Source organism: Lichenostomus cassidix, chromosome 4, assembly GCF_008360975.1.
Source record: "Lichenostomus cassidix isolate B80296 chromosome 4, HeHo_3.0, whole genome shotgun sequence".
NCBI lineage: Eukaryota > Metazoa > Chordata > Aves > Passeriformes > Meliphagidae > Lichenostomus > Lichenostomus cassidix.
Window position 1 is genome coordinate 39,085,547 of NC_139484.1, and position 13,958 is coordinate 39,099,504.

The 13,958-nt window shown below is 38.4% G+C and overlaps 2 protein-coding genes across 3 annotated transcripts in view; one reads left to right on the forward strand and one right to left on the reverse strand.

Moving 5' to 3' along the window:
- The window catches only part of WWC2 (WW and C2 domain containing 2), a 95,432-nt gene that overhangs the window by 65,164 nt on the left and 16,310 nt on the right, over positions 1-13,958 (forward strand). For both annotated transcript variants that reach the window (XM_085058737.1, XM_085058738.1), the window contains exons 10-18: positions 505-594; positions 1,511-2,118; positions 5,516-5,636; positions 6,447-6,527; positions 6,611-6,697; positions 9,829-10,021; positions 11,622-11,792; positions 12,581-12,693; positions 13,711-13,903. In XM_085058737.1, the coding sequence (XP_084914863.1) occupies positions 505-594; positions 1,511-2,118; positions 5,516-5,636; positions 6,447-6,527; positions 6,611-6,697; positions 9,829-10,021; positions 11,622-11,792; positions 12,581-12,693; positions 13,711-13,903 (1,657 nt within the window). The remainder of the gene's footprint in view (positions 1-504; positions 595-1,510; positions 2,119-5,515; positions 5,637-6,446; positions 6,528-6,610; positions 6,698-9,828; positions 10,022-11,621; positions 11,793-12,580; positions 12,694-13,710; positions 13,904-13,958) is intronic.
- Positions 1-13,958, reverse strand: part of LOC146438277 (uncharacterized) — an 89,931-nt gene that overhangs the window by 10,850 nt on the left and 65,123 nt on the right. Inside the window, exon 7 of the mRNA XM_085058743.1 lies at positions 8,184-8,323. The gene's annotated coding sequence lies outside the window, so the exon portion shown is untranslated. The remainder of the gene's footprint in view (positions 1-8,183; positions 8,324-13,958) is intronic.

Genomic DNA, 13,958 nt, shown 5'->3' on the forward strand with positions numbered 1-13,958 from the left:
TAACAAAACTAATACTGGTATTACTGGTATAAGTGTTCTTTTTGGTTTTGGTTTGTTTGTTTTGGTGGGGTTTTTTCTGGTTTTGTTGGTTTTTTTCCTTCCTGATACTATATTAAGTGAAGAGGCAGTCTGCAGCATGGCTTTTAAAAACTGTGTGAGTGCAGATCTTATTATCCTGAAGTTGCAGCTATTTTCCCAGTGCTCATCTGTTACTCTTTTATTGGGTGCATGTTCCCCTTGGTACAGTGTGAATGTCCCAACCCTCAGCTTGCTTGTACACTCAACAGCTTTGTTACAGTGCTTGGTATTCTGCAGGTAAAGTCACTCTGCTGAAGCAGTTGGGGTTTTATGATGGGACCAAGAGCTAATGCTGTATTTTGGATTTTAGTCACTGGCAACCTGATTAAAAAATGAGGGATCTTCACTTTGTTTCTTTTTTATCTATGAAGTGTTCTAGCCTATTCTGTAATGCTTTTCTGAACTAATATGTACATCTTTTTGCAGATTGAAATTGGAGGAGAGAAGAAAAGAGTTGGTACAGAAACTTGAAGAAACTACAAAGTTAACTACCTATTTGCATTCACAGCTTAGGAGGTGAGACTACTACATAATGTAAAACCTGTTTGGTGGTTGACCTGGATGTTTCAACTTCATTCTTAGGTTTTTCTCTTAGCTGCAAGCTCAGCAAAATTTGTTGAAGTAAGAAAATGCAAGTGTTACAGATTCAAGCATTTTGTCACCATGCAAACCTGGTGTACTTGCAGAATTTCAGTAAATTTTCTAAGATGAGTACCATTGTTGTTCAGTAAACAAAAACTTTAAGTGTTTAGAAAGGCCTGCTTGAATTATTTTTCCTGATATTTTTTCCCAGCAGTCCTCCAGAACTGAGGCAGTGACACTCAGTTTCTCTGGCCTGGCAGGACTCCTTATCTCCTATTAGCAATAGGACAAGATTGCATGTTATGGCCTTTGCCATACTTTATATAGTTGGATTTACTGTGCATGTAGAGTGTGTGTTGCCATACAGATGGGAAGCAGTTCTGCTATAAGATGTCTTCCAGCTGGCATCTTTCCCAGTTGTTTAGGCAGAGGGTAGGCTGCATGAATTGCTCTAGAGGTGGCAACACTCCTCTGCTGTCACAAGCTCCATCTTGGGGATCCTTGTGCTGTCACATTGACCACATGAGCACCCACATCGGAGTGGAACAGCTTTCTGATGGGATAGAACAGCTGAGAAGTTTGCTGTCACTGTTGGACCAGTTTGTCAAATCTGCAGCCTTCTCCAGAAGAAAAGAGGCTCAGGTAATGGCCATAAGCTGGATAAATTAGCCTGGCAGTGTGCAGGTTGAGCACACTGATCTAAGCCAGGTATGGGTGCTTAAAAGACATAATGCCCCAAGCAGCTTTTGGTTGTAAACTGTTACAGGGCAGTTTCAGTCAAGCTTCCCTCTCCTTGTTTTGTGCTGATTTAGTTTAGTAACACTAGAATATGTTTGTGCTTACTTTGCAGCCTCTCAGCCAGTACATTATCTGTGTCTTCAGGGAGCAGTCTGGGATCCCTGGCATCCAGTCGAGGATCTCTGAACACCTCAAGCAGAGGGTCGCTGAACTCACTCAGCTCCACAGATCTCTACTTTAACCAAGGCGATCAAATCACAGATTTGGACTATCAGTACAAACTTGATTTCATATTACAAGAAAAAACTGCTTACATTCCTTCGGGGCCTATCACTACTATTCACGAAAATGAAGTGGTCAGTTCCCATGGGAGACTGGGTTACAGTGACTCTCCTTCAGCTGCAGACCATCCCAAATTGACTGAACCTCCCAAATCTGTGACATCACTGTCTTCTAGATCCTCACTCTCCTCCTTGTCCCCCCCAGGCTCCCCCTTGGTTTTAGAAGCTGCGTTTTCCATGTCAGCTCAAAATTCCCCTCTGCATCACCTCACTACGGACTTTGAAGACTCTGACCTTTCAGGTGATTTTGCAGGCATTAGCTTCTGTGAGAACCAAATATTACTGGACTCTGAAGCCAGAGCAGGATCTCAGATTCCTACAGATGATAAAGATCTAAATGTTAGGCAGCCTCTGCCTTCTCTACATGAAGGAAGTTCAGGTAATTAAAAAAATGTCAAATGTATATGTAACATGAAGATTAACAGCTGGCTCCTGAAATGAAGGTGATACCTTGTGTAACTGGAGAAGATCTTGATCAGCATACACTTGCTGTGGTGGATAGTTGTCAGTAGTTCTGAGAGATGCTACCTAACTTCTAGTTTTGGCTGCAGATAGCTGCAATCACCCTGATTCCGTCTACATTTTTCAAAAGCTGTCTCAGAAAGAAAGTTCATGTATTGCAATCTGTCATGAAAACAATAACACAAAAACCTGGAGCTGGATTTTGAAGGGCATGGAGCATGCATGGTGTTCCTAGGTTTTTATCAGGATGTATGGATATAGAGCAAATACCCTCTGCTGGTTTTTTGATATCTTAAAATCAGATACTTTGTTCCTCACTGAAGAGTAAGTTAAAACTGACATCCTCAGTAAAAGAGATTTCTGGACTCAGAATTATCTGTGTATATGTATCAAATTATTTGAGCCTGCTGTCACTGAAAGATAAGTTACAGTGAGTATTTCCCCATTTTTAACATGGATTTCACAGCTTTTAGCTTTTTATCCAAGTTAGAACAGAGCTCCTAATTTAGTCTAGGCTCCCCCTGCAATCTGTGGGTAACTTCCAAAAGAATGAGCCATCTCATCCTCATGCATACTTCCCTGTAAGGAAGAAGAGATGAATGACTGTGAGTTATGAAGGTATCCTTAGTAAGTAGTTAACTTTGAGGTGTGATGAATTCCACTTCTGGTCTGCAGTAAAAGCCATGCAACATACGTAATCATCCTATATTGTCAAAACCTTTGGCAGAGCCAGAATTTCAAAAATCCTAGCTGTCAAGAACTGACGGCTTACGCTCAGCCTTAAAGCGCTCGATTTATTGCCTTTTGTTAGGGCTGACAGCATGTTGTGCTCTCTCTGTACATTTATTCTTTTCTAGTGTCATTCTGTGTCATTGTCTTCAAGTATGTTGCAAACCATTCGTGTTCATGTTACGCAGTAGCTTTGTTTTCTCAAGGAAGAACTGAGGGAGACAGATTTCCACTAGTGCTGAGCACTGGCAGCCCTAATTGAAGGTTGGTCAGCCCCTAGCACTTCCAACTGTATTTTTGAGCTGGTAAGGAAGCAGCTAACTCAGGAGTTTGGATGTTTTAGAATAAATACAGTGTATCTCTTGAGAATGCATTGTCCAGATTTGTTCCCAAGTTTGAACCCTTATGCTTGGAGTTTTCCAATTTTTAATAAAAGTACCTGGACATACTTATACAGTTACATATTTTAATGAGAAATTCGCTTCTATTTTTTTAACTCTTTCAAGGAACGGTTATAACATCTGTTGTCTAAGCTTTCTGCCGCACTGTAGTAATTTCAATGTTGGCCAGAGCAATGTGGCACCAGAAGAGAAAGGTGTGGTACAAACTGGTAGTCCCCACTCTGTTCCACTGTGAAGAAAGTAAACAAGAAATTGACTCATGTCCTGATGGTCTGAACCTGTGAAATGCAAAGTGAAGAAACGTGGAAGGGGAATTTGGTGGGAATTTTTGTCCTTTGTCTTTTTAGGATAGTGTAGCACCATAGTTATTTTACTTTAGAACCATATTACAAATGATTGAAACAATAATTAATTTTCCTGCCTCTATTTCAGCAGCATATCCTTACCAAATTAACAACAATTTTCAGTCTGTCTTCGCAATTTGGCTGCAACTCACCTAGTCTGAGAACTGAATTCAAAATGGCTTGGCATTTGGGAACAATTCAGGCAATGTGGAATCAGATTTTTTTTTTTATGTTGTTTTAATTTATTTCTATAGATCATTATTTTCAAAGGCACTCTGTGATTGTATAGCATTTTTAAACTTTTTGAGGACCTCTTATTCTGGATATTGTCAGGTTGTCTTTTAAGACTGTATCAGTAGTTATGATTTTAAAGTCTAAATCCATCCTGTGATTCTTCATAATGATACTTCCTCATGTAGCATCATATGTATAATACAAATTTTCTTTAAACCTGTATAAAGGCTGCCAAAACAAGTATTTGAATTTTGAAAAACCAGGTATTAACTAATTACACTTCAATACTTCTGGTTTCCACAGCAAAATGGGCCTCATGGGGAGACTTCAGTACATTAACAGTGAGAGACATACATCTGGGGTTGGTTCAGGGTTTCTACTCCAATTTCATTCTTGAAACTGCTGTGATGCTGAATGGGAGGGTTTGAACAAACTCAGCTGGAGACACTAAAACTGCATAGAAAATTTCAGCCCACACACTTAGGTTTTTACAAGACTATAGATCTGAGTACTGCTGAATCTTAACTTGGGCATAGACAAAGACTCAAAGGTAGTACAGCTCCTGTCGTCATGTAATCTGCATTGGCTCTCTAGATGCAATGTTCACCTACTTCTCTGGCTGTCCCTGACTTTTCTGTACAGGTGAACCATAGAGATATTTGCTGCTCTGCACATGTCCCTGCTGTCAGAAACCAAGTTGGAATATCATGTAGTTCTTCCACAGTCAGTCTCTGTCATTGTCAAAGTCAATTCAGGCTGCCATGGTAATTCCTAAGGGTAATCAATAAATCATGTCATCACCTTCACCCCTCTCATGGTGGGGGGAAGGGAAAGAGCACTTCATCATCAAGGAAAAAGCATCCCTGCTGCCATAAATAAAAGCACAAATGCAGCAATCAATCATCTAATCTGGAGCCTTAAATTTTAACATCTTAACAGGATGTAAAGTCATGATTCAGCTGGGGGTGATAATGCATACCAATATCCTCACCCCTTGGCAGATAAAAGGACTGCATAGGCCCTCGGCTTACTGTGCTGCAGAATGTGGCTTCACGGCACGACACTAGCATATGAATGCAAGTTGAAGATTAAAGCTAAGTAGTCATTGAGAGACTGTAGCATAGAAAGTTTTTGATGATAGTAAACCAGAGGGGATTTTATTTCTAGCAGTTATATCACTAGGGAGAGGGTGTCTGTCTGACTTCTGAATATTTAATAAACAGTAGGCAAGCACTTGGCATGTAGCTGAAGTTTTACTACAATGCTGAATGTGAACATGGCAAATACAGGTTTAAGGATCAGGATAATGAGGGTTGATAATGAACGATAATAGCTAGCTCAACACATAAGGGTGATCATAGGAGTCTTTTGTCTCTGGGAAGGAATAATAGTACATTTTCAAGTTCATCAGTCTGGTTATATCTGTAGCCAGAATATGTGGTAACAGCAGTACAGGCTCAGAATGTTTAATGATATGGAACAAAACTACTCTGTGATACTCAGTTAAGGGTCACCGCTTTCAACTTGACAACTTTCTAAGCTATGCTCATCTCTCTTTCTGACTATTAATCTCTTGGACAAATTTTTGTTATTTTCCTTTTTGTAGGTGTTGATTTACCAAGAACAGCTGGTCATCTGCTTGAGGAGAAAACAGCTTGTGTATCTGCTGCTGTGTCTGATGAGTCTGTAGCTGGAGATAGTGGTGTCTATGAAGCTTCCATGAAACAGTAGGTTTGAGAAATCATGCAAGTCTTTCTACCAAAAATCTAAATATATCTATGACCAGTTACATAGTACCAGCAGAAGTTGTTAATCAGCCCTGCCTTTGTACTTTCAGATGGAAGGGAAGGCATATTTGCCAAACAGTGAAGTTTGATTTGGGTTCTATTTTGTGCTTCTACAACTTGGTTGAATAGCATTAATATACTTCCTTATACTCTTGGGGTTTTTTTCCTTGCTAGAAGTGTTCTCAAGAGAAAAGCTTGATTTAAACTATGCAGATTCTGCCATGTGACTCTATCGACACTACTCAGAGTTACTGTTTTTATTCTTGATTTGTTTAGGATTTTTCAGATTGTGTAGCATTTTTTTTAATTTTTCTTTTTTTTAAAAGGCAGCTATAGAAAAGACAAGAAAAAACTCTGTTGTAATGTTGGTATTAAAATAATCCAGGTTGAGGTTTAATGTTCACTGGGGTGATCAGGGTATAAGAAATGTATTTGCTGATATTTTTTGACCAGACAATTTCTATAGGATTCTTCATACTAGTTTATATGGTATTGCCATACCATATCTTCAGTAATCAGCCTAAGGCCTTTCTGAATCATTGCTGCAGTTGTCAAACTATTCCAGCAGTGACTATCCCTAAAAGAAGCACTGCTGTTGTGTAGGCCCTGAAATTCTCATTTGGAGTGCATGCTGTAATGAAATCACTGTGTTTAGGAGAATGGATATATGTTCTTTGTATGCATACCTTAATTATTGCTGAAAGCTAACTATAATTTTCCTAAATTTGAGTACATGCTTGGTTTTCCCAGACCAAATGAAACGGAGGACATTGTATATAGTGAAGATGATGCAACACCTCTAGAGGCTGCTCAGGTACAAATAGGACTCAGGTGAGTGACCAGCAAAGAGAATATTTCTGTTTATACATGACTGTGAATAGTAAACTTCCCTCATGTTGTCCTTTCTTTAACAGATATGACCATGGCAATTCAAGTTTTGTGGTGATTATAGTACAGCTTAGAAACCTTCCAGCGTTTTCTGTCCCCCTTGGCTCTAAAGTGTAAGTCAAACAATCACTGAGAAGTAGTGTTGAAATATAAGAGTATAATAATAAATTGTAAAAATTATCTAACGGAATCAGTTAATTTATGGCTTAAGAACACTGAAATACATACAAAATCTTTCAACCTGTTATAGTATTTAGCTTTTTCATATTCCAGCTATGCTGTAAGAAAAGGAAGTTATTGGGCAATTTGCACATTCCACTAAAGTGGAATAAAAAGGATTATTAAATGGTGTTTCATCTAGTGCTTCTAAACATCCTGTAGCTTTGTGAGTGCAAAACAGCTATGCTGTAGTTATTAAAAACATTCTTTTGATACATTGGCATCCTTTCAGTTCAGAATGTTGTCTTTTTACATTTATGTGTCTTTTTGATGTAAAAAGGTATTTAAAGTAGTATTTGTCTTTTAAGTGAGATTTTAAAGCAAAGGGATAATTTAATAAAGTGCAAGTGGACAAGCACAGTCACAGTGAGATACACCATCCCTAACAACTGGAGCTTGGAGCTCTGTTAAGAATTAGTTCTTGGGTCAAATTGGACCAACATGCAAAGTCTAAAAGTAAATTGCAGTGCAAATCATATGTAGAAAATTAACAGACATGCCTGAATATGTTACCACTGAGTTTCTAATCCAAAATTCTCCTCTGTACAAATCAATACAACTTGCCTTGGGGACACTTGTACTTGAGTGAGCTTTTTGACAAACTGTAAGACTACCTTAAACTGTTGAAAAGCTTAATAAGATTGGAGTAGGACATAACCAATCCTTGGAAAATTTGGTTTTCTTGCTGGTACCTTTCCCTTTGTACCCCATTACTTTAAATTGGATTGGCAGATAAATAGGAAGCCATTGGGTATGGAAAGGATGCATTAAGGATAGAGGCCTGGGTGCTTGCTGGATTTTTGTTTGTTTTTTTTAATAACAAATGGTTGTTCTACTACTATCCTTCCTTCTCTGACCTCAGTCTTTCCTCTGGTGACCTTCCAAGTCCACTAACATTTAGCACAAGAATACAGAAAAACTATAGAAGAATAAAGTGATACAGGTGAGAGGGAAAAATAGATAATGGAGAACATCAAAAAGATATTTAGTAACATAAAGCTAGGTCAGAGCTGGCATCTTTTTAGAAATTAAAGTGTGAAGTTGTAATTACAAAAAGTTGTAATTAGTCCAAACCTGCTGCTGGTAAAAGAGATTTGATGAAATTAAAGCTACACAAAACAAGGAGGAAGAAGGGGCATGGTGAAGGCAGGACCTTGCAAATAGCATTTTCTTCTGTCACTTGGAATTGTGTGCAATTGTCACGTAGAATTCTGTACAGATACATACAATAATAAAAATTTGGTCTGGAAAATGATGCTACATTGTAGCTGCATTTCTTAGAACGTCAGCTGGATAAATTAGGACTTTACTGAATCTTTACATATGGAGAAATAGATTTGACATGAGGTGTTACTGATACTGTAAAAGCTGTTCACTTACAGCCTAGGTAGAGCATAGTTGAAAAGTTACTGTGTCAAGGTCACTTTTTCATCAGTTGAGAGGTCATAGGTTTGTCACAGCAAAATCTGAGGCATTGATTGACTCTTGAAATTTATTAATTAGAAGGAAAGTAGCCACTCCTGTAAAACAAAATGAGAGAAGAATTCAGTTTTCACTTCTTCGTTTACCCTTCATTCTGGCCTGATGCCAATTGAAATTGGCAAACAGTTACTAAAAGAAAGTTCCAGTGAATCACCATTTAAGCATACTTTTCCTTCCATTTGTCTTTTATTCTTACATCTTTTATAAATGTTTTTAATTGCTGAGTCTATTCGAATGACTGTTTTCAGAGACATTTTCAGAGCAAATGTCTCATCTACAGTTATATGAATACAGCAGCAGCATTACTGGAATTACAAAATGCTACCACTTCACTTGGGATTGGCATGTCAAAATGGTGGATACCTGCTATCTAGACTATACAAGTGAACCAAACAACTTACATTGTTTGCTCTTTATCCCAAGATAAAGATTTTGCTCTTTATCCCAAGAAGTTTGGCATAATTGGGGAATAAAAACTATGCCCAAATTCAAGTAAAAATCAAATTTCTTACAGACCTAATTTCTTTAGATTTAACTGATGTAAAATTAAGCTTTTAATAAAATTAACAAAACTGTGCATGAAATCAGAAAAAAATAGTAGTATTACTATAAATTACAAGAGAAAAAGTATTTTCTAGAATGGTTTACTTTGGCCCACTCTTTCTTCTTGCTTTAGCCAGCTTCATCACATTCTGTTCTCCCGTGAATGCCATTTACATGTAAAGCCAGTACCAGAAACAGGCTAATGGATAGGCACAGAAAAGATGTGAAACTATTCCTGTGCTCATTTGTGTGCATGAGAAACTGTGCAATAGGTAAATAGCACATACAAATTCCATTAAAAATGTCTCTACTCTTTCAAGCTGCTGCTAAAGTGAGACCTGTAAGTTAGCTCCTGCAACTTTTATCCATATAATATCCATTCATATTTGGTACATAAAAAGAATGCAGCCTTGTAACAACTTCTAGTTATTCTCTGTGCTTAAATTTAGACTTGCAAGAAGCATTCTTCCAAGTTTCACTTAATATGTTACAAACTGATCTTAAGCAACTATGGCCCTAGCTGTTTTCTTCCTTTCCTTAGTTTTCTGCTTTCTTTGGACTTTTTGTTTGGTTTGTTTCCTCAAAAGATTAAAAGCCATCACTGCTTTTCAATGCTGCTTGCATCCTTCTAAGAGTTTAATTTTTACATCCACCCCAATTTTTCTAATTTTTTAAATTAACATTAAGGTCATGTTTCCTCCCATCTGTGACATGATCTTCTTTTTTTACAGTACTAAACTAGAGGATAAACTTGGATAGAGTCAGAAAATGCTACCTCTCTTGCTACTACCTAACCAGGCACAAAAATTCCCTTTTGGGAAATGTTTCTGCAAGGGAGGATTTCTCACTCATCTTTGTCACCTTTTTTCCATTCTGCTGATAAGTTGCTGTTCCATTTTCTTGCTATGCAGTCCTTAAATTGATGGGGTGAACTTCTATCATGCATCACCAGCAAGTGCCAGTTTAAATAGAGGTAAAGATTTTGTTTTGTTTCTGGCAGGTATATTAGAGTAGCAGTACTTCCATCCTCCACTGATATCAGCTGTCTGTTCCGCACTAAAGTTCATCCTGCCATGGAAACCGTTTTATTCAACGAGATATTCAGAGTAGCCATTTCTCAAGTAACACTGCTACAGAAGACACTGAGAGTAGATGTTTGTGCTGTCAGTAGAAGTCGTCGGGAAGAATGCTTGGTATGCACTTTTATTTCTGGTGCTTTTTTGGCATGCATTTGTTTATAGTGTCCCCTCTTATTTTGATGGTCAAGGCTGCTAAAATTCCACAGCACTTGGAGACAAAGTATTGCTGTAGTACTTAAAATACTGCCTTTCTCTGAAATTCCTGGTACAGAATCTGTTTTGGTGTTTTGATAATTCTAATGCTACCTTAACCCTTTAATTACAAATTGATATTCCATTTTTGCTATTTTGTACATAAAACCCCCATAAAGTCCAATGCAACATTACTATAACACTAGGTTTTAACGTAAAAGCTGAAGAAAAGCCATGGTAAAAAAAAACCAGAACAGAAAGCAAACCCTCATTATCACAACTTGTCACAAAGAACTATCTAAATTACATTTTGGACATTATTTTAGATTATATGATGGACACCTTTTTGGTCTTTATGATCTGTTAAAATAATAAAAAGGCATGACATTTATAGATTGTCAGTTGGAAGCTGTCACTTTAAATTTTGTTGTTAATCATAGTCATCACCAAATCAGTGATGCTTCATTTACTTCCAAATTGCTTTTGCATGGTCTAGTACAATTCAAGTCTAGTTTTTCACCATGAGAGGGATTTTAGTAGCACAGTGATACTTTTTCAGTTACAACATGCAGAAGGGATGCTGGAATCTGCTACGGTTCATCAGCTCCAGCTACTGTGAAACAGCCTCTCACTTTCAGAAATGTAAAAGTTAGCTTAATTCCGGGGAAATGTATTGGCCTTTTTCAGTATGTAAGAGTTTTCCCCGGAGGAAAGGGCAGGGCAACAGAACGCAAATGGAACATCATGCAGGATTACAAGGGTGAAGAAAGGATTCAACAATAACAGAAAACCCCAGCGAAGACAACGGTTATTCACAAGATCAAACAAAAGAGTTGGGAGTACCATCCCCAGCAGAAAGCCCTGGGCAATATGACCAAAGTCTTGGCAAGAGCTATGTATGCAGCACAGTAGTTGTGGAGATAATATGCTTTGCCAAAGAACAGAGGATTTTAATCTCCAAGGCACAGCCTAAACATGAGTACTTCAGAAGTTTTCCCAGTGTACCAACTCAGTGGATGTTGGCGCTTGCCCAAATGAAAGGGTTTCTTAATCTCTTTTACTGCCTTTTTCATCTCTTTCTTCTCTGGTTAGAGCAAGAAAGGTCATCCATTATTTGCCATATGGATGATTTTTGTGATGGGACAACTGAAAAATCATGTGACACTTGCTGCCCCACAAGTTGGTGCTGCACAGGTTTTCATTAGTGAATGCACTAGAGCAGGTGTGTGCAATACTGTGCTATGGGGGGGAGAGGATGTATGCATATGGGGAGAAATTCTGTAGGCTGAAATAAGAGATGGCAAAATGGAAAATATTAAGGACTTTTCCATGTACTTCTATTTGTTTATTTGAACTGGAAGTGGATGGAAATGGGAAATTGTACAGTTAAAGGGAATTAAGGTTCATGTCAAATTTCTGCTGCCTGTTTTACATGGTAAGTACAGTAGAATTTACTTTCAGTTGTTTTGTAGGAAGCAGAACAAGTTTAAATAATTTTCTTCCCATTTCTTACTTTGTGCAGGCTGGGACTCAGATCAGCCTGGCAGATTTATCACTTTCTGATGAGACCTGCACTCTGTGGCACAACCTGTTGCCTTGCAAGCAGATTCCTGGCAAAAAACCCAAGGAACAAAATGACGAATACATGTTTCTGTTAAGCAAGCAGTCACAGTCATTGGACTCACTGGACTTGGTGAGCAATGTGTTGGCTATTACTGTGATAGCAAGAAAAAAGCCAGAGACTCCAATTGTGCTGTTGCATTGTAGTTATTCGAAAGTGTGAGCTGCCCTCCGCTGAAGGTCCAAGGTTTTGCAGGCACTTTTGTCTAGCGTGACTTTGAGTAGAGCCTGTATGGGGTGGCAAACTTGTTAGCCAGCGGGGATAGAGAAGATGCTCTTACTGGAAACAAAATCGCACTCCCAATTTGTAACATTTCAGCTGTGTTTCTTTTTAGAAAGAATATTATTGAAAAGCTTCCTTAAGTGTACAACTTATTTTCACATGCACACCTGAAAAATTGCTATTTATTAACTGTTTTTTGAATCCTCATACTTTAAACCATTGCATTGAAAATGCTGTTTATGCAAAACATACTAACTCTTCTGGTTAAATAAGCTTTTCTGTTTTAATCCCTTCTTAAGAGAACTGCATAGAAAATGTAACTTTGAAGAGCACCCTTTTTTCACCTGAGAACATTCCAAGTATGAGAGGGAAGAAGAGAAAATACGTTGAAGGATGACAGGAGCGTATTTGCATTATAATTTTAAAACCAATTGGTTTTCATTGAGATTTACTCTATAAAAATAATCATTCAATGTGCTATACACTGACAATTCAAACCCCTTATCCTTGTGGTCAGGGGGTCATTGTTTCTGCTGACATTAGGGAGCAGTAGGGTAATGCAGCTCTTGCAAGAGTTGTCATTTTTTTACCTGTTATGTATCATTCAGTTCTGGTTTCACCTTTTTCCTTGTGTGCAGGATGCTGTGTCAGCTCTGCTGGAGAGGACATCTGCTGAGCTGGAAGCAGTAGAACAAGAGTTGGCTGAAGATGAAGAGAAGGAACAGGAGCAAAGGGCCTCTGAGGAAGACTGGTAAAGCCAGTTTTCCACCCTTACTGCTCATGCCTGAATGGTTCACCTCATGCTTCCTTTTCTTAGATTAACAAAAGGGCTGTACCCTTGGAGATCTTAGATTCATAGAATGGTATGGGTTGGAAATGGACCTTTAAAGATCATCCAGGCTAAAACCCCTGCCATGGGCAGGGACACCTTGCACTACACCAGTTTGCTCAACACCATATCCAACCTGGCCTTGAACATTTCCAAGGACAGGACATCCACAGCTTCTCTGGACAACCAGTTCCAGTGCCTCACCACCACTGAAATTGGAGTAAAGTCTTATTCTCTTGTGTGGTCAATTCATTCATGTTCCTTTGGGTTTACAGTGTTTTGGCTGCTCTATGAACTCCTACTGCCAATGTTGCTCCATTCCATGTACCTCTTCCTGTGAAACCACTTGGGCTGTGAAGCCACTGGAGATGTAGCAAAATATCAAGTATTATAGTTCCATTAACTGTAACAAGTAACTAATAGGATTTGTTTGTGTGAAGAGAGCAGCTGTCTGACAAAGTCAGCATGGGTGTGCTTCCACTGCTGGTCGTGCTTTTGAAGAAATTGTGAACTTTCCCAAGAAACAGATTTCTTACTAAATTGCAATTTGAATTCTCTTATTGTGCAATTTCTTAGCTGCAGTATATAGAAGTAAATACACACTTTATTATGGGGGAAGGGGAAACTTGCTTTTCTGTTTTATGAACTTATTATAACAGAAGTCCTTCGATGTTATCAACATTACAACTATTGAATATAGTGCAGTGTTGTCATAACGACCTTGAAGGTGAACTGTAGTAGTGATTGCTGGGTTTTGCTGGAGGCAGGAATGAAATGGGCCTTCACATGAACTTAGTGGAAGCATTTGGATGATAGTTGTTTTCCCTGTCAGGAAAATGCATACTTTATACATGGGTGCAGGTCTGGGCTTTCTGGTATTGTTCTCTGGTGAACTTCTTTCAATTTCAGAATAAGCCTGAGCCACTTCTGTTCATACAGGCTAGAGATGCTCACAGAGGCCTCTGATGAAATTGTGGATGAAGAGGAAGGTGGCATTAAGCTGGCAGTAGAAGGCAACTGTACTGATGACATGGGATTACTTATGGATGCACCAGAAATAAATGAAGACAAGAACAGAGAGAACACTGATGAGGCACATGAAAGCCAGCAAGCTGCTGTAATACTAACACTGGTGAATATCTTAAAATTCACATTCCGCCAGTATCTTACTGTGTCTAAAAATCTAT